The sequence below is a fragment of the Scyliorhinus torazame genome, chromosome 2 (genome assembly GCF_047496885.1).
Source record: "Scyliorhinus torazame isolate Kashiwa2021f chromosome 2, sScyTor2.1, whole genome shotgun sequence".
Classification (NCBI taxonomy): Eukaryota; Metazoa; Chordata; class Chondrichthyes; order Carcharhiniformes; family Scyliorhinidae; genus Scyliorhinus; species Scyliorhinus torazame.
Genome location: NC_092708.1, coordinates 331,709,568 through 331,737,254, shown reverse-complemented (window position 1 = coordinate 331,737,254; position 27,687 = coordinate 331,709,568). Strand labels below are relative to the sequence as shown.

The window sequence follows — 27,687 nt, the reverse complement described above, 5'->3', positions numbered from 1 at the left end:
AGGAAAGAGAGAGAGAGAGAGAGAGAGCCGAGGAGAGAGAGAGAGAGAGAGAGCCGAGGAAAGAGAGAGAGAGAGAGAGAGAGAGCACCGAGGAGAGAGAGAGCGCCGAGGAGAGAGAGAGCGCCGAGGAGAGAGAGCGCCGAGGAGAGAGAGAGCCGAGGAGAGAGAGCGCCGAGGAGAGAGAGCGCCGAGGAGAGAGAGCGCCGAGGAGAGAGAGCGCCGAGGAGAGAGAGCGCCGAGGAGAGAGAGCGCCGAGGAGAGAGAGAGAGAGAGAGAGCCGAGGAAAGAGAGAGAGAGAGAGAGAGAGCCGAGGAGAGAGAGAGAGAGAGAGAGCCGAGGAAAGAGAGAGAGAGAGAGAGAGAGAGCACCGAGGAGAGAGAGAGCGCCGAGGAGAGAGAGAGCGCCGAGGAGAGAGAGCGCCGAGGAGAGAGAGAGCCGAGGAGAGAGAGCGCCGAGGAGAGAGAGCGCCGAGGAGAGAGAGCGCCGAGGAGAGAGAGCGCCGAGGGGAGAGAGCGCCGAGGGGAGAGAGCGCCGAGGAGAGAGAGAGCCGAGGAGAGAGAGCGCCGAGGAGAGAGAGCGCCGAGGAGAGAGAGCGCCGAGGAGAGAGAGCGCCGAGGAGAGAGAGCGCCGAGGAGAGAGAGCGCCGAGGAGAGAGAGCGCCGAGGAGAGAGAGCGCCGAGGAGAGAGAGCGCCGAGGAGAGAGAGCGCCGAGGAGAGAGAGCGCCGAGGAGAGAGAGCGCCGAGGAGAGAGAGCGCCGAGGAGAGAGAGCGCCGAGGAGAGAGAGCGCCGAGGAGAGAGAGCGCCGAGGAGAGAGAGCGCCGAGGAGAGAGAGCGCCGAGGAGAGAGAGCGCCGAGGAGAGAGAGCGCCGAGGAGAGAGAGCGCCGAGGAGAGAGAGCGCCGAGGAGAGAGAGCGCCGAGGAGAGAGAGCGCCGAGGAGAGAGAGCGCCGAGGAGAGAGAGCGCCGAGGAGAGAGAGCGCCGAGGAGAGAGAGCGCCGAGGAGAGAGAGCGCCGAGGAGAGAGAGCGCCGAGGAGAGAGAGCGCCGAGGAGAGAGAGCGCCGAGGAGAGAGAGCGCCGAGGAGAGAGAGCGCCGAGGAGAGAGAGCGCCGAGGAGAGAGAGAGCGCCGAGGAAAGAGAGCGCCGAGGAAAGAGAGAGCGAGAGCCGAGGAAAGAGAGAGCGAGAGAGCCGAGGAATGAGAGAGCCGAGGAAAGAGAGAGAGCGAGCCGAGGAAAGAGAGAGAGAGCCGAGGAGAGAGAGAGAGAGCCGAGGAGAGAGAGAGAGAGCCGAGGAGAGAGAGAGAGAGAGAGAGAGCCGAGGAGAGAGAGAGAGAGAGCCGAGGAGAGAAAGAGCCGAGGAGAGAGAGAGCGGACAAAGAGAGAGAGAGAGAGCCGAGGAGAGAGAGAGCCGAGGAGAGAGAGAGCCGAGGAGAGAGAGCGCCGAGGAGAGAGAGAGCCGAGGAGAGAGAGAGCCGAGGAGAGAGAGCGCCGAGGAGAGAGAGCGCCGAGGAGAGAGAGCGCCGAGGAGAGAGAGCGCCGAGGAGAGAGAGCGCCGAGGAGAGAGAGCGCCGAGGAGAGAGAGCGCCGAGGAGAGAGAGCGCCGAGGAGAGAGAGCGCCGAGGAGAGAGAGCGCCGAGGAGAGAGAGCGCCGAGGAGAGAGAGCGCCGAGGAGAGAGAGCGCCGAGGAGAGAGAGCGCCGAGGAGAGCGCCGAGGAGAGAGAGCGCCGAGGAGAGAGAGCGCCAAGGAGAGAGAGCGCCGAGGAGAGAGAGCGCCGAGGAGAGAGAGCGCCGAGGAGAGAGAGCGCCGAGGAGAGAGAGCGCCGAGGAGAGAGAGCGCCGAGGAGAGAGAGCGCCGAGGAGAGCGCCGAGGAGAGAGAGCGCCGAGGGGAGAGAGCGCCGAGGAGAGAGAACGCCGAGGAGAGAGAGCGCCGAGGAGAGAGAGAGCGCCGAGGAGAGAGAGAGCGCCGAGGAAAGAGAGCGCCGAGGAGAGAGAGCGCCGAGGAGAGAGAGCGCCGAGGAGAGCGCCGAGGAGAGAGAGCGCCGAGGGGAGAGAGCGCCAAGGAGAGAGAACGCCGAGGAGAGAGAACGCCGAGGAGAGAGAACGCCGAGGAGAGAGAGAGCGCCGAGGAAAGAGAGAGCCGAGGAAAGAGAAAGCCAAGGAAAGAGAGAGCCGAGGAAAGAGAGAGCGAGAGCCGAGGAAAGAGAGAGCAAGAGAGCCGAGGAATGAGAGAGCCGAGGAAAGAGAGAGAGCGAGCCGAGGAAAGAGAGAGAGAGCCGAGGAGAGAGAGACGAGAGAAAGAGAGAGAGAGACGAGGGGATAGAGAGACGAGGAGAGGGAGAGAGGACAAGGAGAGAGACAGAGAGAGACGAGGAAAGAGAGAGACGAGGAGAGAGAGATGTGTGCAGTGGTGTGTATGTGTTCAATGTGAGAATCAGGTTCCAGCATCACTCCTCCCTTTAAAAATGACAAAAGATGATACTGAACTGTTTTTATTATTACCAGATTACCCAGTCCTGAAGTGAATACTACTTCCAGGTGCAATGTTACGGGGACATGGGGGGGGGTGGCTTGGCCAGGACTTAATGCGAGGGAGCCATGTAGCTGCTGAATGTATTTGTGACTGCGTGCCCTTCCGAATTCCCAATATATGCAGATATAGCAAGAAAAGACTTGTTTACATTTTATTTGTGTGTTTGCGCCTATTGTGCAGCAAAATAAAAAGGAGCGCGGCATGGATGAGAACGCGCAAGGTCCCCTGATGCATTTGGGAAGATCACTAGGTGGTCTGAGGCTCGAAAAGTTTGGAAAACCCTGATGTAAAGAGTGAGACGAGGAAAGAGGAGGAGAGAGAGAAACAGAGAGAGAGAGACAGAGAGAGCCGAGGAGAGAGAGAGAGCCGAGGAGAGAGAGAGAGCCGAGGAGAGAGAGCGAGAGCCGAGGAGAGAGAGAGCGAGAGCCGAGGAGAGAGAGAGCGAGAGCCGAGGAGAGAGAGAGCGAGAGCCGAGGAAAGAGAGAGCGAGAGCCGAGGAAAGAGAGAGCGAGAGCCGAGGAAAGAGAGAGCGAGAGCCGAGGAAAGAGAGAGCGAGAGCCGAGGAGAGAGAGCGAGAGCCGAGGAGAGAGAGAGCGAGAGCCGAGGAGAGAGAGAGCGAGAGCCGAGGAAAGAGAGAGCGAGAGCCGAGGAGAGAGAGAGCGAGAGCCGAGGAAAGAGAGAGCGAGAGCCGAGGAAAGAGAGAGCGAGAGCCGAGGAAAGAGAGAGCGAGAGCCGAGGAAAGAGAGAGCGAGAGCCGAGGAAAGAGAGAGCGAGAGCCGAGAGAGAGAGAGCGAGAGCAGAGGAAAGAGAGAGCGAGAGCCGAGGAAAGAGAGAGCCGAGGAAAGAGAGAGAGAGAGCCGAGGAAAGATAGAGAGAGCGAGAGCCAAGAGAGAGAGAGCGAGAGCCGAGAAAAGAGAGCGAGAGAGCGAGAGCCGAGGAAAGAGAGAGCGAGAGCGAGCCGAGGAAAGAGAGAGCGAGAGAGAGCCGAGGAAAGAGAGAGAGAGAGAGAGCCGAGGAAAGAGAGAGAGAGAGAGAGAGAGAGCCGAGGAAAGAGAGAGAGAGAGAGAGAGAGAGAGAGAGAGAGAGAGTCGAGGAAAGAGAGAGAGAGAGAGAGCCGAGGAAAGAGAGAGAGAGAGCCGAGGAAAGAGAGAGAGAGAGAGAGAGAGAGAGAGAGCGCCAAGGAGAGAGAGAGCGCCGAGGAGAGAGAGAGCGCCGAGGAAAAAGAGAGCGCCGAGGAAAAAGAGAGCGCCGAGGAAAAAGAGAGCGCCGAGGAAAAAGAGAGCGCCGAGGAAAAAGAGAGCGCCGAGGAAAGAGAGAGCCGAGGAAAGAGAGAGCCGAGGAAAGAGAAAGCCAAGGAAAGAGAGAGCCGAGGAAAGAGAGAGCGACAGCCGAGGAAAGAGAGAGCGAGAGAGCCGAGGAATGAGAGAGCCGAGGAAAGAGAGAGAGCGAGCCGAGGAAAGAGAGAGAGAGCTGAGGAGAGAGAGACGAGAGAAAGAGAGAGAGAGACGAGGGGATAGAGAGACGAGGAGAGGGAGAGAGGACAAGGAGAGAGACAGAGAGAGACGAGGAAAGAGAGAGACTAGGAGAGAGAGATGTGTGCAGTGGTGTGTATGTGTTCAATGTGAGAATCAGGTTCCAGCATCACTCCTCCCTTTAAAAATGACAAAAGATGATACTGAACTGTTTTTATTATTACCAGATTACCCAGTCCTGAAGTGAATACTACTTCCAGGTGCAATGTTACGGGGACATGGGGGCGGGGGGGGGGGGGGGGGGTGGCTTGGCCAGGACTTAATGCGAGGGAGCCATGTAGTTGCCGAATGTATTTGTGACTGCGTGCCCTTCCGAATTCCCAATATATGCAGATATAGCAAGAAAAGACTTGTTTACATTTTATTTGTGTGTTTGCGCCTATTGTGCAGCAAAATAAAAAGGAGCGCGGCATGGATGAGAACGCGCATGGTCCCCTGATGCATTTGGGAAGATCACTAGGTGGTCTGAGGCTCGAAAAGTTTGGAAAACCCTGATGTAAACCATCTCAGAGCGCTTCACGGGAGCATAATCAGACCAAAACTGACAATTACTAAAATACAGCAGCAACTGCACAACGTGACTGGGTTATTCCAGCTTTGGTTCACCATTTACGGATGACTGTTAATTCAATGAGGCGCAGAGACAGGCCTCAAATCACTTAAACTGATGTGCCGTATTTCAGACAACCACCATACGAGTATCAACTGTTCAGTTTGCAATAGACAGCTGCAAGCAAGAAAGTAACTCGTACCATACAATGAAACCAGATTCCACCATTAAAAAGGCTAGATTTCTGATGTGAAGGAACACTCTGGGTCCTCATCACGTAACTTATTCAGTGACATGATACTGGACTTATGCAAACATGTTCTGCAATTATATTCTAATCAATAACATAAACTTGCTCTTAATTTGGCTGATGACAAATGTCCCATGATTCAAAGATTATTGAGCAAGGCAAAGATCGCAACACCAGCAAGGTCTGCTGAAATCACCCTCCACTGCTGCCTCCACCCTCACATTCAACAGGAAGTGCAATAATCTTTTTTGCCTTAAGATTGTGATATCAGCTGCCTCGCTAGCCCATTAGAACTAACTTCTTCTAGAATTGCCCTTACCTTGAATTCACTTCTTTTAGTTTATCTACTATCTCCCTTCAGACACTCTAAGCTCAACTTGTCCACGGGATCTTACTCTCGCGATCAGATTTCCAACTGCTGACCACTGAACTTCCCTTCCTGCTCTGTGAGGTAGCTCACATTAACAGTTCTCTCTCCCAGTCTTCAAATTGGCGATCATTACCTCTTGGTCCCTTCTCTCCTTGCAAACTGCAAAGATCAATCTTGAATCTCCCTTTCCTCTCCAACGCCCATGAGTCTGTTGTCACCTCTCAAATCCACATCCAGCTTCCTCAAAACATCCTGTTTGAGTAGTCCCAATCAAGTTTCTGCTCCCATCAGAGCACTTGCCAACACCATTGACAATGAGATCCCATGCGACTGCAACAACGGTAAACTATTCCTCCTTGTCCAGTCTGCAGTCTTTGACATGGTTTAGCTAGAACATTTTACTCCAAAACCTCACCATCACTGGCTGTCGTACATTAAATCATGAACTTGCTGGATTTCATTCATATCTGTCCTATCACTTCCAATGGTTTCTCTTCTACCCCCACACCATTACCTCTGGTGTCTCCCAAGTATCTATTCCATTGCCTTCTTTTTCTCATCTAGTCTGTCCACTGGCAACCTCATCCAAAATCAGTCGTCAGTTTTTAAAATGGTACACAGCTCCATTTCCTCCACCAGTCTTGACCTTTTCTCTGGCTCCAAACTGCTCATCTAACATGCAGTATTGGAGACGCAGAAATTTCTTCCAATTAACTTTGAACTTTGGTCTTCGGTCTTTATCATAAACTCCATTTTCCTGCTGTTCATTTCTTCCTCTCTGACAGCTGTCCTGAAGCTGAACCAGACTATTCACGATCTCCAGGACACATATGACCCCGAGATGGGTTCCTCACCTCGCATCCACACCATCACTAAAATTGCATATTTGCACCTCGACAACATCACCCGACTCGAACCTCGCCTCAGCTCAGCGGCTTCTGAAGCCCTCATCCATACCTTTGCGACCTCTAAACTTAATTACTCCAACGCATTTCTGACCTGTCTCCCACATTTTCCCTCCCCAAACCGGAGGTCATTCAAAACTCTGCTGCCCAACTTCCAACTCGCCTATCTCCCCTGTGCTTCCCGATCTGCACTAGATCTCAGGCAAGCAATGCCTCGATTTTAAAAATGTAATCCTGGGTTTAAAATCAATCCATGGCCTCAGCTCTCTCCATCTCTGTAATCTACTTCAGCCCTTCACACCCCCTCAGATTTTTGTGCTCTGCAAATTCTCAGCTCAGATGTTCCGGTCTCCAGTAATTGGCCAGAACCACACAGACTTGGGCACTTTGTCCTCTGCTTACCCTGACTTTGGCATGGTTTCACTTTAGAGTTTTTCTTCACAGGTATAGAACCAGCAAAACTCTAAGTAAATCATCTCGAGTGTCAAAGCATGACAGAACCCCGAGCAACATTTACCCTCCAGCCCCACACCCCACGACTGACCACCGCACCTGAAACACCCAGATACTCCACTCCACCCAATCCTCCCACTATTCCCCCCCCCCCCTGATCCCCTAACTATCCCCCTCACACAACCTCTCTGCAATAATGTGATCACCACTCCATGGAAGCTCTGCTTTGAGCATTGCGATTTTAACCACTTCACCATTGACGGCTGTGTCTTCAGAGGCCCCAAATTCTGGAAATCCCCCTCAACCTCCCGTCACTTCACTTCAAGCCTTCCCTGTTTTAAGATGCTCTTCGAACCCTACCTCTAACTTTTGGCCATCTAGTTGAATACTTCCTTGTGACTCAATGTCAAATGTTACTCCATCATGCTTCTGTAAAGCACCTTGAGAAATTGTATTCTACAAGTGTAGTGAGGGGCATGAGTATGGGGCAGTGGTGCAATTTGTTTTTCCTGTCCAACATGTAGGACTCTGAATGCTCACATTTGAGACATGTCACAGTGCACCTTGGCCACACTGAGGTCAATGGGAGGTGGACATTTCCCCGAAAGGAAAGAGGGGGAAACCTGATTTTAAACAGCGCGTGGCATCTGGCCGAATGAGGATTGGAAATAGGGTCTATTGCCGGGGGGAGGTCTGGAAAACAAATAAGGACTGTAAAAGCAAATTCTACAAAATTGAAAAAGATCCAAGCAAAACAAATGAAGAATGACATTAAAATGAGCATTCATTAAAATAAGGTGAAATATGCCTTTCCGTTTACTTATGAACTATAAGCACAGTTGACAGAAGGAAAGAAAGTAAGATTGATATCTTATTTAAACCACAAAAATCAATCTCTTTCCTTGCATGCAGATTTGCAGTTTGCTGATGTGGCACTCTATAGATGCAAACAAGATAAACAAGAATTCTCTCTACTAATAGCCACTACAAATCAAAAGTGTCACACAGGAAGCCTTTGTCATATGGAACAAAATGCTGCTTAATTACACAGTTCTATCATTACAGACACATTATTAGATCATAGATGAACTTTGAGCCTTTTGGCGAACAAAAACCACCACAATACTGCATGAACACCAATGTTCAAACTCAAAACAGCATCCAACGCATGATTATTTTGCTGTACCCTGGCAGTTAAGTGCAACCAAATTTTTCTAGTATTTTCACCAGCTCTGTACCGATCAGAACGAAACACACAAGGTTGCAAACAGTAACCAGTTACACCATTCAAGGCAATGATTTTCAAACTCTTCCACGAGGCGTCCCATGCAAACACTAACATGCTCATGCGCCTGGGAATCTTTCTATTTTTTTTATGATAACCAAAGAGCCCACATCACAGGTATACACGGCCCCTAATGCAGTCATTTGATTTTCCCAGACTCAGCCTAAAGTGGTGCTGAGCGCGCAAGGGTTTACTTCCATTTTTTTCCCATCCTGGTAACGTTCAAATCCAGAACTGTCTTTCACAGGGTTGGGTTTTTTTTTCCTGGCAATTCTCTCTCCAGCAAAAGCTAAGCAAATCTTCCAACGTCATTTCAAACCTTCACAAAATTAGTCTTTTCAATTAGAGTGCAAGCTCCCAACTGCATGGGGAACCATAGAGGCTTTTGGCCTCCAGCTGCTCCCTCTCTCCCGGATTCTGGCAGATGACCTCTCCGAGAGGTCTTCGAAACCTTTCCATCTCAAAGCCCATCTCGATGGCAACATGAATGTCATGGGCCCTGTATCCAGGTCGAAATGTTGATTAGCTACACTCTAGACCCTAATTTTCTTTAACCTTGAAAGTAACCTGAAGGTTTAAAGCGTAAGTGTTTACAACCAACATTCTCCACACCATCCTGGGACTTGAGATCAGCAGTAAACTTAGATGCTGCTGCCACTCTCTTCAATTGTGAATACCTTGTACCTTCTTTCCAGCAAAACAATCCAATCCTTTATTTTTAATAGCCGTGGCAGCCCGCCTGTTGACAGGCTGGCTTCAGAACAGGTCACATTTACCTTCAATTTAACTTAAATTAACGTCAAAGTCCCAAAACATAACAATCTTATAAGCCTCATAATATTGTACGCCATCAGAAGTACCGATAGCCCCTGTACTATACAAGATCAGGCCCTGCAACACAGTCAAGCATACTTTCAGAGTGTTGCAACTGGTAAATGGAATACCCTTATAAACAAAATTTAGATCATGAGGTAAAACATGCCTTTCAAGGTTACAAACTAATACAAACAAATTTAAGAAGTATTTAGATGGACACTTGCAATGTCAGGGCGTACAAAGTTATGGGCCAAGTGCTGGAAAATGGGATGAGGATACTTAGGTGGTTGTTTTGGACCGGTGCAGACGCAATGGACCGAAAGGCATTTCCTGTGATGCAGACCTCTATGACTCTAAATTGACCGGTGGGTAGCTTCATTTAGTAATGTGTTTTTTAAAATAAATATTTCTTTATTCTCCTCCTTTTTTGCATTTTCTCCCAAATTTCCACCCACCAACAATAAACAATAATCAGTAATAAATATGTCAATCCCCATATCAATAACAACGATCCCATCCTCCCACCAAACCCAAACCATTTGCCCACATGTTCACATAAACTGACAAAAAGGAATCAGGAATCACCCATGGCCACCATTAACACCCATCGCCCCCCACCCCCCTCAATTAATGTTCGATGTTATCCAGTTCTTGAAAGTGCATAAAGAATAATGCCCACGAATTGTAGAACCCTTCTGTCCTTCCCCTCAGTTCAAACTTAACCTTCTCAAGAGTCAAGAATTCCAACAGATCCCCCCACCATGCCAGGGCACAGGGTGGAGAGGCTGCCCTCCAACCCATCAGGATCCACCTTCGGGCGATCAACGAGGCGAAGGCTATGATATCTGCCTCCGCACCAGTTTCCAACCCTGGCTGGTCCGACACCCCGAATATGGCCTCCCGGGGGCCCGGGTCCAGTTTCACGTGCACCACTTTAGAGATTACCCTTAAAACCTCCTTCCAGTAATCCTCTAGCTTTGGACCGGACCAAAACATATGAACGTGATTAGCGGGCCCCTCCCCGCAACGTTCACACACATCTTCCAGTTCTTCAAAGAATCGGCTCATCCTCGCCCTCGTGAGGTGTGCTCTGTATACCACCTTCAGCTGTATCAGCCCCAACCTCGCGCACGAGGTGGAGACATTCACTCTCCGGAGCACCTCACACTAGAACCCGTCCTCCAGTTCCTCTCCCAACTCTTCCTCCCACTTTGCTTTGATCCCTTCCAGTGGTGCCTTCTCCCCTTCCAAAATAGCTCTGTAGACCGCTGACACTACCCCCTTCTCCAGTCCCCCCCGTTGTCAGCACCTCCTCCAGCAATGTGGAGGCAGGCTCCTCCGGGATGCTCTGTATCTCCTTACTGGCAAAATCTCGAACCTGCATGTATCTAAACATTTCCCCCTGCTCCAGCCCATACTTCACTTCCAAGTAATGTGTTTTTGTACGAATATTGCAGCTTAAAAATTTTTTTTTACATTTTCCATTTTTAAATGCCGCCTCATATCTAAAATCCCAGAATTAAACAGTAGGTCATACATACGTGCTACAGAGAAGTTATTCAAAGGTGTCTCTAGTTGGTCTACATCTTGTGGCCTCTCTTTATAACCAATAAACGTACCATCAGTCTTCAACAAAAAATACCTGGGCCTCCATGTTTTTATGTATTCTCCTGTAAATACAGAAAAATAGAAATGTCAAAATCATAATGAACAGCAAACAGATCTTAGCACAAAGAACATGCGCAAAACATGCAATCTTTGAATCTCCAATGATCGACTTGTACAGAACTTGGGAGATATTTAAAAATTCTATGTACAATGTCCTGAATTCCACAGCTTAAGAGGTATTGGGAAGGGCCTTCCACAATCTTCTCTGGCAAACCCACTATACATAGTAGGGTCAGAGAAGCCCTGTGATTCAAATAGCATTGGTTGTCTGGATGCACAGCTGGATCACTCTTCACAAAGGGACTGGAAATTCCGACCAAAGGATCTTGGATGTGGCCATATTATAACTATTAAATAAAATATTATTCTTCGAGGGTCCAGTCTGGAATAGTGGCCTGTACATCAATCCATCTTTAAATGAAGTACAATTAATTTCTATACAGTTAATTTAAAAATAATTCCGTATCAACTGCTTAATTTTAGCATTATGCAAAGCAGTAGGTTTTGGAAAATAAATCTTTCATACCCATCATGAATAGGTGCAGAGAAACATCCTACCAAATAAGTCAGGTTTATTTTAAATGGTGAACTAATAAGGGCCAATGCCACTGTAGAATTTGTACCATTAGTTATGGCACCAGATTTTTCACCAACATAGATTCATAGAAACCCTACAGTGCAGAAGGAGACCATTCAGCCCACTGAACCATCGACCCTCCGAAAGAGCACCCTTCCTAGGCCCACTCCCCCACCCTATCCCCATAACCCCACCTAACCTTTGGACACCAAGGAGCAATTTGGCATGCCCAATCCACCTTGTAATGATATGTAGAATATCATTTGTATATAATTTAATAACCAGACTGTAAGTAAAGATTGGTGCCGTATGCATAGACTGAGATTCTAGCATCTGACCACTAGGTGGCGTGACAACAGGAGAACGTCACTGGAACACGATGCGTGCAGCAGAACATGGATAGCAGGCTTAGAGTCCAGTCGCATATCAAGTAGCTCCTTAGTCAATAGTAATTAATACTAGTTAATCATAATTATTTGTATTCAGCCTTTGATTCCAACTGTACTTGTCATTCACATCGTAGAAACCTTTTATAGTGTTTAGTAAATAGTTTTGTTTTTTTAACAAAGCCGTATGTTCTCTAATTGATTTAACGACAAAGCTATCGCCATCCGTGAACATACACAGTACATTACACACCTAAGCTGCACATCCTTGAACTGTGGGAGGAAACTGGAGCACCCAGAGGAAACTCACACAGACAAGGGGAAGATGTGCAGACTCCACACAGACACCCAAGACTTGAATTGAACTCGGGGGGCCCCTGGCACGGTGAGGCAGCAGTGCTAACCACAAAAATAACATCCAATACAACCATATAAAAATGGTCAGTCACTAGATTTCATAACGGGTCAACTGCTGCAGAGAATGCAAATCCTGATGGTACATTTAAACTCCTCCCCCACCCATCCATGTCCCTCCGTATTTCAAAAAAAGATTTATCCTCTCTCCTAAATCACAAGGGCAGGCAAGTGACATTCCAAGTCCCTGCCATCGTCACGCTCTGGTGGGGCATTATAAAAGTACTCATTTGCATTATGTACATGAGCTCCCTTCTCTCTCCACGGATGCGGTCAGACTTGCTGAGATTGTCCAGCATTTTCTGTTCTTGTTTCAGATTCCAGCATCTGCAGTAATTTGTTTTTATCTTATTACAAAGGTACAGACCTGTGGTGACTATCGTTTTTCCTTCCTTTTCAGGAAGTGAATGGCCTCCAGCAGGTACCTGGTCATGTGGGAGTTTATGGATGCAATGCCACATTCTATCCACTCTGTGGCACAGCATGTTAGAATATCAATGCACTCCATGGGTGCCATCTCACATCACTTCATACTGACTACCAATTTGATTATTTTAAAAATTAAGTTTAGACTGTGTCAAATTAAATCCCAGCAAGCTTCAATTCCACAACATTGTGCAATATGGGCCTTCAAAATTAAGGCAAATATATATTTGGTGGGGCAGAAAGAGCTTTTACCAGCATCTGATTGTGCTAAATCTCAGCAGAGTGCTGACACTAGGTGCGTCCAAATGGGAAATTGCCACATGTCCCAGACCCAAGCACAAAAATCAGTCTCTTTTCTTTTTAAACTGCTGCTGTTGGATGTTCGGTAACTATTAAGTAACTATTCAGTAACAAAAAGATTTATCATGAAAGAAAGAGCAGAGGTAATTCTCAAGGGCACCTTAATTTACAAGCAGCACAGTCAATACATTATTCCTTCAATCACAGCCAGATGTTCCACCACTGTAAAAGTCAAGGATGTGCATCAGCAACAGACACTGGTTGATACCAATTTGTCTACTGAACCTACTCATTCTCAGGAAGTGGGCGTCACCGACAAGGCCGGTATTCATTATCTATCCCTCATGGCCTAGCAAGCCACTCAGTTGTTAAGAAGACCCTCCATCTTCTCAGGTCCATGTCAGCGGGCAATGGGACATCAACAATGTTGGTATGAGAGACTGGAGTTGCACACAGGTCAGACTGGACAAGGACAGCAGGTTTCCTATCTTAAAAATGGACATTAGTGGCCCCTGGGTTTTTGATGACCATCCACCTGATTTGTGGTCATTTTTATTGATATCAGCAATTTAAAATCGGTAAATCATTTTTTTTTTTTTTTTAAAAGAAAAGCAGAATTCAAATTCTCAACTGTCATTATGGAATTTGAACCTGTGTTTAACGTCCAGTACCGCAGATTATGCACCCCCATATCCTTATTATTTAGAGGACGCACCAGGGGAAGGCAAAGCATTTCCTCTAGGGAAGGTTGTGTGGATACGGAGTGATCTGGCAACAGTCACGCACAAATCCCAACAGCTGGCACTGGCATCAGTTTGGGAATGGTTACGAGGCTACCTTCCTTCAGTTGGTTCAATCAACTGTCCATGGGCAGGGCAAAGTGGTTGAAAACACAGACAGAAAATAAATTAGGTACAGAAAAACTCACCGCTGGAAAATAAATACATATCGATGCATCCTTGGAAACTAAAAATATCACTCGAATAGGTTTGCACAATTTGTTTTCTGTGTTTTTCAGGTATCGATTTTTCAAATGTGCAGTTAATACTGTAGCTAAGCACTGGGAAATTTTGTAATGCGGCTAAAAATAAATATAACTTTTAGACGTTGATTTTACTCAAGAGATTGGACTATGTTTTTTTAAGTACATAATCCGGTGTCAGATGACAAATTTATAACCACTATTTATTAATTTAATTATCATACATCAAGTGTTTAAGCCTACAAAGATGCATCAAGAACAAATTCCAGGATAAAAAATGCAGGAAGTGCACAGGTTACGCATCATCTGCACAGAGAAATGACAAGTCAACATTTCAGGAGTGTAATAACTCAGTATGATCTTTCAAACTGACCGGAAACAAGAATCGGGTGAACATTCAACAAGGTTTTGAAGTTTTTGAAGCGTAATCCGATCATTGATGTAATAAAAATAATCAGATATCAGCTGATAAGGATGGAGGCAGGTATAGAAAGATAAGACTTGCATTTATCACGACTACCGGATGACCCAATGTGTTCGACAGCCAATTAAGTACTTTTATGAACTGTAGTCACTGTTGTAATACAGCAGACAATTTTTGAACAACAAGGTCGCACAAATAACAAATGTGTTAGTGAACTGAAAATCTTCTACTTTAGCAGTTAAATATTGCTCTTCCTCAAAATAGTACCATCGGATCTTTTATGCCCATCTAAGGAGCAGATTTAACCATCGCTCCATGACATGAGAACCCCCCTATCAACATCCTGGGGGTTACCATTAACCAGAAACTGAACCGGATTAGCCATTAAATGTTGTAGCTACAAGAGGAGGTCAGAGGCTGGGAATCCTACGGTGAGTAACTCGCCTCCTGACTCCCCAAAGCCTGTCCACCATCTACAAGGCACAAGTCAGGAGTGTGATGGAATACTCTCCACTTCTGGAGCCTATTCTCGGTCTTACTAGTGGGAACATTATGGTCAATTTCTGTTAAATTGAAATCTCCAATTGCAATAGTTGGTCCCTTAGCAGTACCACCCAAATGTTCTCTCACTCCACAGCTCCAAATCAAGGTTTTCATCCTGACCTGGGAGTGTATAGCACACCTCTAGTAAAAGTTTACTTCTGTTCCCATCGATTAATGCTGCCATAAGCAATTCTTTGTCAGCCATTTTGTTTTTTATGTCCCCTCTCAGCTGTGCCTTAATATTCTAGTACAACTTTACACATTTTATATGTACGTAACAAAGTTAAGACATCACACTATATTTATAAAAAATATATCTATTTATTTATACATAATTTATCAACCCATATCACTAATTTCTAACATTTTAAAAACTGGACACAGACTTTTAAAATGACAGTTTGAAAAAACAGTCAAACCAAAGGAACTTTCTGGCAGTAACACAGAAGCTGATGCCTTGTCATCTTTGAAGAGATAATGAACCCGTGAGCTGCCCAAACCAAATTCAAAGGGAATTATACAAAGGCAATCTGCATCTCCTAAGCCAGGCCTTGCCAACAGAAACTACTAGCCTGCTAGGACAAAGGACCACGTAACCTCCTTTCAAATTCTTAATGGTTGAAACATTAACAATCTCAAGAATCCGGACAAAGGAATATACGTTTCCATCTAGCAGCAGCAGCTCAGTACAAGGGCTGGGTCAGGTGAATGCCTGGCCCCCATCTACATTGCTGAAATTTACCATTGCCTACAAGACAAATATCATCTCTATGTGCTTATCCCATCATGGAAACCATCTCTACTGGCAAAACGAATTATCCAACTCCAATCTTTAGTCTGCCGACCTCTTGTGAAGAAATACACCATTGGACTTTACTTCTGTATTCTGGACTCATATAAAACATTAATTCTTTATTTGGCAGTCTTAGCCCTGTGAATCTTTCTTTCTCCATCTCTTCCCCCCCCCCCCCAAACCCCTTTTGTTGCAAGTGAAAAAGGAGACTATGTTGCAGCCCATCTATTGTGCTCGAGTGTGTGAATAAACTCCTCGGAGTTTAACCTACTTTGAGTTTGCTGTGGGATTATTAATAAAAATTGGACCACACCAAAATGAAGGGGTTGGGAAACACACCGCCACTTATAAAGTAAAGGAGGGGAAATCAAAAATTAAAACACCTTTTTGTTAATGCATGGGTGGCAAGTGGAGAATTCAGGACTGTTTAACTTAAACCCCCTCCTGTCCCCAATGCACACACACACACACACTCACAATATATATGTATAAAATGAAATTTCTCCTACTACAGTCCGTCCTCAACAATGTTTTTTAAAATAAATTTAGAATACCCAATTATTTTTTTTCCAATTAAGGGCCAATTTAGTGTGGCCAATCCACCTACCCTGCACATCTTTGGGTTGTGGGGTAAAACCCACGCAGCCACGAGGAGAACATACAAACTCCACACGACAGCGACCCGGGGCCGGGATAGAACCTGGGACCTCGGCACCGTGAGGCAGCAGTGCTAACCACTGCAACACCGTGCTACCCATCCTAAGCAATTTATATCTGTCTAGGTACACATTGCATTGATTGGAATCATCCTTATGGAAAGGTAAGTATTTGGGGAGGAGAGGAAAAGAAACAAAGAATTAAAATTATACAAACATTATTTTGATTCTTTGCTCCTAAAAGAAAGGAGCAAGTGGATGCTACATTGATCTAAACTACTTGCAAAACTTGCCATGCTTTCTCAGAACAGAGCTGCTGGTGGATCTTCCCACTGTGGCACATGGGGATGGGGAGAGTATGTTAAGTCTCCAGCTCAATTCAACCTGCCTTTGGGCAGACATCTGCCTCCTTATCAGCTGATCAGCAGAGCAGAAGCATCTGTGCTGTGGAAAGGCGCACACTTTCCCTCACCTATTCTCTGCCAATAGAACTGCAGCTGTGGCAGTGAAAGGCAAAGAAAGAGGGAAGAACTGATATAGAAAAACAAACTTCAGAAACTCCCTCTCCACTAATAAAAGGAGCAGGAAAAAAATGCAAAAAGGAGTTGCTGAAAAGTCATTCAGCTTAATTTGTCCAGAATCAGTGCTAAAAAAAAAAATCTTCCTCCTCCTGGAGACACTCTCATCAAGATTGATGAAAGTAGTGTGACACGGCTTCACCAGGTGCAAATATTTAACTAATCATCTGCTAAAGACAATTTAAAATCATTGGTGTCTCCTGCAAACAGGCTAAAGAAAAAATAAATAAACTTCACTAAAAGGTTGTCTGCACGATAGCAGAAATTACGGGTGCAATCCAGCAACCACGATGTGCCTGAAAAGCAGCTTGCCATGGCGCAGTGTGGCCAATAAAAGCAGGGAGAACCCACTCCTGGGATCTACACGGGTTACAACGCCTCGCGAGATCTAACGTGATCTTGTGTGACGTTGTGATGTAAATCCCACCCAACCTGGGCAGGATCACCTTTTAGCAAATCTGCAAATTCGAGCGAGACATCAAGTCTCACTTTAACGTGCAGATTCCTGAGGCGTTGGGATCTATCCCCTTCGATTCGAGCAAGCGGCTTTCAGCACGAGTCCCCACAAACGGGGACCAGACGGAACGGCACTCGTGGGGGTCTCCCAGGAGTTTTGAGGCCCCCAGTGCATGCCCTTTATGCAGGGTGGCACACTGACACTGCTGGTGCTACCTGGATTCCAGCCTGGCACTGCCAAGATGCCCAGATAGCACTGCCAGCTGACAGGGGCACTGGCAGGGTACCAGGCTGGCACTGCCTGAGTGACATGCTGGCATTTTCCATGCCGCAGAAATCAGGCTGGGGGTGCCCTGCAGTGTTGGGGTGGTGCAGGGGGTCCTTCCATAGTGCATTGGGGCTTGGGGAGAGGCCAGTGATCTCCGAGATTGAGACGCCATTGAAAAATGGCATCCCAATCTCTCTCTGCACTGAGGAGTTCCAGCAATCAGAGCTCCTCAGTGTAGAAAGGAGTTCCAGCAATCAGAGCTCCTCGGTGTAGAAAACGAGGCTATGTGCGGCCTTGGCGGCGCGTTCCCTGCTGAGGCCCCTTATTTAACGCGAGTGGCGTCTTCTAGCTATGTGTTCCTTGTCGCTGCGAATGTCGGGAAGCACGCGGCCAAATGTGCTCGCTATGGGACTTTGTTCCCATTTAGTTGAATCGCCGTACATTTATTGAGGCGTCCAATCTGTGCAACAGTGATACAGGTTTTCCAAACTAAAATGGCTATAATCTGACGGGTTATTAGCACTGAGGGACAGTATCGCACACAGCTAATACAAGATGGAATGGAGAATTACCTTAATGTCCTTGAAAAGAATGGCCCGAATGATCAATATTCAACTATTAAGTTGGGCCAGTTATAACAAGGCAAGGTTTATGTACAACTTTTCCATGTTTATTTGTTGTAAGGTGGGCAAAGGGAATGAACAGCTTAAAATAACCCGATTTGAAATTTACAAGATTAGCTTACTCGCGGCTGTCAAATCATTTTGATTATCATAGATTATCATAGAATTTACAGTGCAGAAGGAGGCCATTCGGCCCATCGAGTACACACCGGCTCTTGGAAAGAGCACCCTACTCGAGGTCAACACCTTCACCCTATCCCCATAACCCAGTAACCCCACCCAACACTAAGGGCAATTTATCATGGCCAATCCACCTAACCTGCACATCTTTGGACTGTGGGAGGAAACCGGAGCACCCGGAGGAAACCCACGCACACACGGGGAGGATGTGCAGACTCCGCACAGACAGTGACCCAAGGCGGAATCGAATCTGGGACCCTGGAGCTGTGAAGCAATTATGCTATCCACAATGCTACCATGCTGCCCACGGATCTGATGGCCAACTATTGGGGGATCCATAACAAACAGCCATTAGATTTCCCATAAAGACCAATGCTATGCCCTTGCTTTGTCTTTCACATCAGTGAGGTTCTGGACAAAACCGGATATATTACTGAAACAACAAACAACAAAATGTTTCCCCATGCACAAGAAAAAGGTTAACCAGTTGAGCAACTGACATATACCACAATAACCCTGAAAAATATATTCCAAACAATCACAAGAACAACATGCAAGGCCCAAGCCTTAAGAGATATACTTTCCGATAATTTAAAATCCCTCGAATTGTGATCATCAAACATAATAATATCCTTGTAGCACTACCCTCACTTGCAAAAAATACACTGGTATCGTTAGCCGGAAGGACTGGAGGATTTTGTTTAGGAGCAAGGCGAATTCCTGTTAAAAACATCTCTTATAGAATCATAGAATTACGGCACAAAGATAGGCCCCGGCCCAAACTGGTCCATGCCAACCAAAAGGTCCATCTCAGCTAACCCCTTTTGCCTGCATTTGGCCCATTTCCCTCTAAACCTTTCCTATCCATGTATCTGTCCAAATGTCTTTTAAATGTTGTCAATGTCCCTGCCTCAACCACTTCCTCCGGCAGCTCATTCCATATACGTACCAGCCTCGGTGTAAAAACAATTTGCTCCTCAGGTTCCCATTAATTCTTTCCTCTTAACTTAAACCTATGCCCTCTCGTTCTCGGTTCCGCAACCTTGGGAGAAAGACTGAGTGCATTGAACCTATCCATGCCTCTCATGATCTTATACACCTCTAGAAGATCAACCCTCAGTCTCCTACGCTCCAAAGAAAAAAGTCCCAGCCTGTCCAATCTCTCCCTATAACTCAGTCCCTTGAGTCCTGGCAACATCCATGTAAATCTCTTCTGCATGATCACAAAGACACAATGCTAATTCAGAAATTGGCCACACACAAAAATGTATATATAAGTAATGATAACTCTCACTTTTTGACACTGCAAAATGTATCATTTTCAGCTCTCAAGTAAATGCTTTTTTAAAAATCCTGAAGTTACCACAGAAGAGGTCGGATGGTTCAGTTCTGCTGCTGTAATTTCTCATCATGACACACCAAAGGAGGGCTTCATTTTGGGAAGGTGTTGCCAATCGACACCGGAGTCACCAATAATGTTGCTCTTTTTAATGAGTGGAATACTATCCCACCAATCAGCACCAATAATGTTGCCAAATTAACTAGATATGGCAGTTATTAATGATAATATTGCTTTTCAGAGTCGCCAGGTATCAAATGATACCACCACAAGGCTTTACCGGATATCGACCAAAGACCAAACAACCAGTTAGGCAATTCAAGTTCAAAGATAGTTTATTTACACACAAGGATTACTTCGACATGCAACATAAAACACTGCATGTTAAACTACACCTAACAACTACAATAACCTATACTTAACTTCAGGGCAACCGGCTCTTTGCAGATGAACAAGGCCTTTGTTCGGATCTTGCGAGGCTGGGTAGAAGTGGTTTTGTTTCTGCTGGGCTCATCCGTCTGGTAGCGATTGTTGGTCTTGAACTTGTCTTCTGGTCGTAATGCTACACTTGGTTTTAGGCGTAGGCTGGGGCCAAGAGAGACCGAACACATGGCTGTGTCTCTTTTTGCCCCTCTGGGATTTTGCGCTCTTTGGGGCAGTCCTTAGCTTTGGACCCAATAATTCGACAGGCTTCGATCACTGCCTTCGATTTTGGCCAATAAAGGGGCAGATGCCTTGATGGCTGGGTGTGTCCTGAGCGGTCATTGACCTTGGCTGCTGGGCTTTCTTAGCAAAGGGAGTGGCGCCGGTTAGTCTGCATCTGCATCAGTTACCCGAGTACAGTCCTTTTGTTCTGGGGAAATGGGCCATTAGAATGCAAACGAGCGGGGGTTTCGATCGCGTCGAGCTATCTGGATTGCAAATACACACACAAGCTCTGAGTGTGTCTGAGTCCTGGGTTGGCCATAATTCCCATGGTCCTTTGCAGGTGGCCAGCTGAGATGGCTACAAAGGTCTATACTGCAATATGATTCATGCATATCAACTGCTTTGAAACAATGTATTTGTTAATTAAAGTTATAATGCAGTACCCGTACATTTAGACAGTAAGGGAATGGAACGAAATGCACAGCAAAATGCATTGTTTCAATGTGCAGAACTCCAGGTTTATTATTGTTAGCAGAGACATTTCCTTGTTCATTTTTTTAAACCTGTCAGCTTCTTTCTAAGGAATACTCCAGGAAGACTAGTAAATGCTATCTGTGAGCAACACCTGGGGCGGGATTCTCCGCAATCGGCACGATGTCCGCCGACCGGCGCCAAATAACGGCGCGAATCAGTCCGGCATCGCGCCGCCCCAAAGGTGCGGAATTCTCCGCATCTTGAGGGGCCGAGCCCTCACCTTGAGGGGCTAGGCCCGTGCCGGACTGATTTCCGCCCCGCCAGCTGGCGGGAAAGGCCTTTGGTGCCCCACCAGCTGGCGCGGAAATGACTTTGCCGTGCGGCGCATGCGCGGGAGCGTCAGCGGCCGTTCACGGCATCACCGCGCATGCGCAGTGGAGGGGGACTCTTCCGCCTCCGCCATAGTGGAGACCATGGCGAAGGCGGAAGGAAATGAGTGCCCCCACGGCACAGACCCGCCCGCAGATCGGTGGGCCCCGATCGTGGGCCAGGCCACCGTGGGGGCACCCCCCCGGGGCCAGATCGCCCCGCGCCCCCCCCCCCCCCAGGACCCCATAGCCCGCCCGCCCGCCTTGTCCCGCCGTTCGAAAGGTGGTTCAATCCACGCCGGCTGGCGTGGGTTGACAGCGGCGGGACTTCGGCCCATCACGGACCGGAGAATCGCCGGCAGTGGGCCTGCTGACCGGCACGATTTCCGCCGACCGGGGTGGCGCGATTCCCGCCCCCGCCGAATCTCTGGTGGCGGAGAATTTGGGACACGGCGGGGGCAGGATTCACACCAGCCCCCGGCGATTCTCCGACCGGGAGGGGGGGTGTCGGAGAATCGCGCCCCAGGTTCCTGATACAAAAATCCCTTTTGCGACCCTTGTGACAACAGTCACATCATGAAAAGGCAAAAAAGAAATAAGAAACACAAACTGGAATACAAACTAAAAGATAGAGGGGTGGAAAGATCAAGTAAAGAATGTTATGATCTCCATAGAGACCGATAACTTTAAAAAAGACATTCAAACTTCCAGTCGATTGCTTGCATTACCAGATTTTGCATTTTAATTCTTTTACCATTAACGGGCTCAAAGTACCATTGACTAAATATTATTTTTGTAGACACCTTGTACTTTAAACTACAGAACAAAGCTTTCTCCTTTCACTTTTAACACAACTGAAAAACCCACGTCACTGGTATATTTTAGACAGTCCCTTAAGTAGTCATTCGGTTTTATCAGAACCAGTGCGAGTGATCAAGTGATTGTTTAGCCCAAGGGTCTACTTGTGTTCCTTGCTTTCCCCTGCCTGATAATTGTGTTACACAGTGAGCTCTCTCTCCACCCCCCGCCCCACCCCACCCCGCCCCAGGAAGTTCTTCCTCCAGGCTATGCTGGCCGAATCTTCCAGCCTCGTTTTAACTCTGAACTAAGCATTAATTCAGTCTTTTCAAGCTGAATGCAAGTATCCTGTGTCGTGAACCATAGAAAGTCAGCCTCTAGAAACTCCCTCTCTTCTGGATCCTGGCAGACTAACCGTGTATGTGAGTTTTCAGGGATATCACAGGACCCCATTCCCTCTCTACCTCCATGGCAACGTGACTCACAATGGGCCATGTGTCCAGGTAGATATGCTGATTTACTGTCCTTGAATCTCTAACTCTGTTTTATCTTGGAAGCATAACTGTTTACAACACAACGTTCTCAATACCTTCCTGGGACTTTAGCAGTCTAACCATTGTAAACACAAATGCCGCTGCAATTGTCTACAAGTGTGAACACCTTGCATTTTCCACCCAGCTAGGTCACCTGGGTCTTCCTTTAATAGCCATGTCACCTGGGCCGGATTTTAGGCAGAAGTCAGAATAGGTCACATGACCCCATTAATTTTACCCGAACTTAACGAGACAGTTGCAAACATAAAAATCTTATAAACTTCATATTTATGGGCGGCACGGTAGCACAGTGGTTAGCACTGTTGCTTAACAGCATCAGGGACACAGGTTCGATTGCCAGCCTGTGTCACTGTCTGTGCGGAGTCTGCACGTTCTCCCAGTGTTTGTGTGGATTTCCTCCGGGTGCTCTGGTTTCCTCCCACAAGTCCTGAAAGACGCGCTGTTAGGTGAATTGGACATTCTGAATTCTCCTTCGGTGTACCCGAACAGGCGCCGGAGGATGGCAATGAGAGGATTTTCACAGTAACTTCATTGCAGTGTTAATGTGACACTAACAAAGATGATTATTATTTAATACCTCCCCCAATGAAAAGTCCTCACCGAAGTGCTGAGTCTTCAAAACTTCATTATAACATTTTACACATTTTAACAACCGGCTTACTACATACAGTACAAGTAACATTTTCCCATTAACCAATCCATCTTGGCACCAATGTTCAACCTGTCTCACCTAAATACATGTAACCATTATGTCGATATTTTAAAGTTACTCCTTATATATATGAGAACATGTTTTGTTGCTCATGGCTTTTCCTTTAATTATGCGTTGTAGTAAATTACCTTTCTCAGAATGATTACATTTCAGAGTTTCCATGTTCCCGGTTAAACTATTTTATCCTTGGTCTGGTTGTTAACATTGCCAAGAACAATATTGCTCACTTTTGGTTAGCCCTCAAGGCATTTGAATAGCATCAGGTGTAAACTGCAGACCCTGAAGATATTCTCTGCCATAATGCTTCCCACCCTCCGGATTCAGTATTTCCTTTAGTTCCTCCTTAAAACCAGATCTTACATTATCATCAGCATGTTGACTGTTCAAATGTAGTCTTTGGATCACCCTTCTCTTTCAAAGCTTTGGTTCTTTAACACCCACATTTTAAGAACATCTCAGCTAGGCTTCTCAAATCATTTTTTTTTTACCCTTTTATCTCAGCATTACAGTTCTCCTTCGCTGTTAAGAATCGTCGCAGTTACAGTGATGTTCCCCAAAAAAACTTCGGATTTTCTTTTGGAATTAGCTCTTGCATTCTTGTGTATTCTTTCTGGTTTTCGTCTTCAGACTCAGCACGGGCTTTGCCCAATTTCTTCTGAGCAAGAGTCATGGCGTATTCATGTTGAACTTTTATTTTGCACTCCTAAACTTTATTACTTTCTTTAAACTCCACAGCATTAGTTCCAACCAAGTCCTTGTGTTTTAAAGCATTGTCTCTCTTGGTTCCTCTCATGGCCTGGATTGCTGCCTTTTTAACACCCGTCACTCAGGATCTGCAGGCAGGTTAAACGCAGGCGGGTTCCATTCATTTGTAGTTAGTTGTAACTCTTTGTTGTCAGGCTGCAGTTTCAATGTCTCTTTAATCTCCGAATTCTGAGCTTTTGATTCTTTGGACGCATCTTTCGTCAAAATAATACTTTCTACAGCAGGATTACACACAATCCTGGACTTCTTTATTATGCGGTCAGTTTCAATGGCATTGCCTGCCATCCTGGGAGATGGCAACACATTATCTCCCGGTACAAAATCAACATTAACAGGCAACTTCGACATCACTCCAACAATAACAGACTCAATTGACGAAAGCAGTTTAAATTCACTTTGCACAATGGAACAGGGGAGCAATTTCCACCAATACACTGCATCAATACACTTTTAGCAGACCTCCTGGCAAGAAATTCACATCTTTTGCGAATATCACAGATTGATCTCCCCCCCCCCCCCCCCCTCCCCCGCCGAAACCTTGTAGGGTAACCATCTTTTTTGGACAATAACAAGAGTTATTTCATCCTCAAATATAAAACTCCCATAACCTTTTTTTATGTTCCAATTCACACCCACTGTATATACATTAGACATATCAATTTGTTACAGGATTCAATCACTGCAAGAGCATTTTCTGGAGAATTTTTATAAAGCTACCAACTTAGCTTCCAACCTCCAGCAGTCTGTCTTCACATATCTTGGCTGAAATGTTCCGTCTACATTTACAACTGGGATTTTTTGAAAGTCAATGGAGTTTTGGCTGGAATGCCAAAATTTTCCATTCTCGCTCGCAATGGGTCACGCCACGGACGAGATCGGCGATTCCTGCCTCGGATCTTATGGCAAAAGCAACGTGCTAATTTCCTGCACCAGCCATCAAACGCCTATCTATTCTTTTTTTTAAAGTTTAGAGTACCATTTTCTTTTCCAATTAAGGGGCAATTTAGCGTGACCAATCCACCTACCAAGCACATTTTTGTGTTGTGGGGGTGATACCCAAGCAGGCACGGGAAGAATGTGCAAGCTCCACATGGACAGTGACCCGGGGCCGGGATTGAACCCGTGTCCTCAGTGCAGTGAGGCAGCAGTGCTAACCACTGCGCCACCGTACGGCTATCTATTCTAATCCCATTTTCCAGCACTTGGTCCGTAGTCTTGTATGCTATGGTGTTTCAAGTGCTCAATCTAAATGCTTCTTAAATGTTGTGAGGGGGTGGCACAGTGGAAAGCACTGCTGCCTCATGGCACCGAGGACCTGGGTAGGTGAATTGGCTGTGCTAAATTGCCCCTTAAGCGGAAAAAAAAGAACTCTGTATTCAAATTTTTGTTTTAAAAAAGTTGAGGGTTCCTGCCTCCGTCACGCGTTCAGGCAGTGAGTTCCAGATTCCCACCACCGTCTGGGTAAAAACCTTTTTCCACAAATCCCCTCCAAAGTTCCTGCCCCTTATTTTAAATCTATGCCCCCTAGTCATTGACCCCTCTACTAAGGGGAATAGCTTCTTCCTATTTATGTCCCTCATAATTTTATATACCTTAATCAGGTTCCCCCTTAGTCTTCTCTGCTCCGAGGAAAACAACCCCAGCCTAACCAGCCTCTCTTCACGGCTGAAATGCTGCAGCCCAGGCAACGTCCTGGTGAATCTCCTCTGCCACCGCAAAAATATGTGCACTACTTTGGGAAGAGCACAAATAAATGAATCACTATTTTCAAAATGATAAGAACGTGCTTTGTTTGGCATATTCTGTACTTAATTGTTGAGACAGAAGAAACTTTAATCGCGAAAATAATTCCTGTTTATCTAAGTTTTCTGCATACAATTTTTCCAGAGAAGTCATTAGCTCCCCATTAATCAAGAATTGGTGCCGTCAGGGTTTAGTTGACTGACTGCAGAGATACTGGTGTAGATTACATCTTCACTCTCTCCATTCACTGAGTGAGCACTGAGGGAACTTGCACTATATTAGAGAAGGTACAAAAACAAAAACTTTCACAAAAGAGTGCTATATAAACACAAATATTCCTTGGGATCAATCTCCAGAAGCAGAAAAGATTGGGAAAATTTGGACTTTCGGCTCATTCCAAGCTAATCCAGGAGTGTTTCTGAACTTGTATCAATTTTGTGACCAACTGTCTGGGGCACCGAACTGCACTGGTTAGATGGACAATATAATAGGTATCGGTGCAGCATTCAATCCAATATTCTCATTGGTACACCCTGTCCAACAATTCACTGCTAATATTGGTACATTTGGATTATCATTCTGCAAAGTACATGTTGTTATAAATGTTTATCTGATCTGACAGTACTGTCAATTCTTGAGTCATTGAGTTGTGATTCAAGTCCTACGGCATGACTTCACCAGAGCAATGCAATGCCAAGTGACTGCTGTTTTATCAAAGGTCCCACACTTTCAGCTGAAGCTTTAAACTGATGCCCATCTTCTTGTTTCGGTAACATAAAAGATTCCATGGTAAACTTCATGGAATTCACCTGATGTGCTGACAACCAACATTCATCCTGAACTATCACAACCAGCAGATAAATTATTCATTTTTAAAAAATTATTTGCAGGATGTGGGCATCGCTAGTTAGGCCAGCATTTATTGCCCATCCCTAGTTGCCCTTCAAAAGGTGGTGGTGAGTTGCTTTCTTGAACCGCTGCAGTCCTTGAGGTGTAGGTACACCCACAGTGCTGTTAGGGAGTTCCAGAATGTTGCCCCAGTGACAGTGAAGGAGCGGCGATATATTTCCATGTCAGGGTGGTGAGTGACTTGGAGAGGAACCCAGGTATCTGCTGCTCGTCCTTCTAAATGGTAGTGGTCGTGGGTTTGGAAAGTGCTGTCTAAGGAACTTTGGTGAGTTACTGCAGTGCATCTTGTAGATGGTACACAAGGCTGCCACTGTTGGTCAGTGGTGGAGGGTTTGAATATCTGTGGAAGGGGAGCAATCAAGCGGGCTGCTTTGTCCTGGATGGTGTTGAGCTTCTTGAGTGTTGCTGGAGCTCCACTCATCCAGGCAAGTGGAGAGTATTCCATTACACTCCTGACTTGTGCCTTGTGGATGGTGGTGGGTGGGTGGGGTGGGGGGTGAGTTACTCGCCATAGGATTCCTAGCCTTTGACCTGCCCTGGGAGCCACATTGTTTAGGTGGCTAATCCAGTTCAGTTTCTGATCTATGGTAACCCCCAGGATGGTGGTTGTGGAGGATTCAGCAATGGTAATGCATTGAATGTCAAGGGACGGTGGTTACATCCTCTCTTGCAGGAGATGGGCATTGCCTGGCACTTATGCGGTACAAATGTAACTTGCCACTTGTCAGCCCAAGCCTGGATAGTGTCCAGGTCTTGCTGTATTTGGACATGGATTGCTTCATTATCTGAGGAGTCGCGAATGGTGCTGAACATTGTGCCGTGATCCGCAAACATCCCCACTTCTGACCTTATGATGAAAGGTAGGCCATTGATGAAGCAGCCAAAGATGGTTTGGCCGATGTCCTGGAGCTGAGATGATTCACCTCCAACCACCACAGCCATCTTCCTTTGTGCCAGGTATGACTCCAATTAGCGGAGAGTTTTCCCCGAGTCCCATTGACTGCAGTTTAGCTAGGAGTTCCTGATGCCGTACTTGTTCAAATGCTGCCTTGATGACGAGGGCAGTCACTCTCACCTCACCACTGGCATTCAGCTCTTTTGTCCATGTTTGATCTAAGGGTGTAATGAGGTCAGGAGTTGAGTGACCCTGGCAGAACCCAAACTGAGCGTCCGTGAGCAGGTTATTGCTGAGTAAGTGCCACTTGATAGCACTGTTGATGACTCCTTCCATCACTTTGTTGATGATGGGCAGTTGACTGATAAGGCGGCAATTGGCTGGGTTGGATTTGTCCTGTTTCTTGTGTACAGGACACACCTGGGCAATTTTCCACTTTGCTGGGTAGATGCCAGTGTTGTAGCTGTACTGGAATAGCCTGGCTAGTGGTGCGGCCAGTTCTGGAGCACTGGTCTTCA

At 46.6% G+C, this 27,687-nt stretch overlaps 1 protein-coding gene across 4 annotated transcripts in view; it reads right to left on the bottom strand.

Annotated features, from left to right (window-relative positions):
- Positions 1 to 27,687, bottom strand: part of akt1 (v-akt murine thymoma viral oncogene homolog 1) — a 236,340-nt gene that overhangs the window by 64,014 nt on the left and 144,639 nt on the right. For all 4 annotated transcript variants that reach the window (XM_072489841.1, XM_072489842.1, XM_072489844.1 and 1 more), the window contains one exon: positions 10,232 to 10,360. In XM_072489841.1, the coding sequence (XP_072345942.1) occupies positions 10,232 to 10,360 (129 nt within the window). The remainder of the gene's footprint in view (positions 1 to 10,231; positions 10,361 to 27,687) is intronic.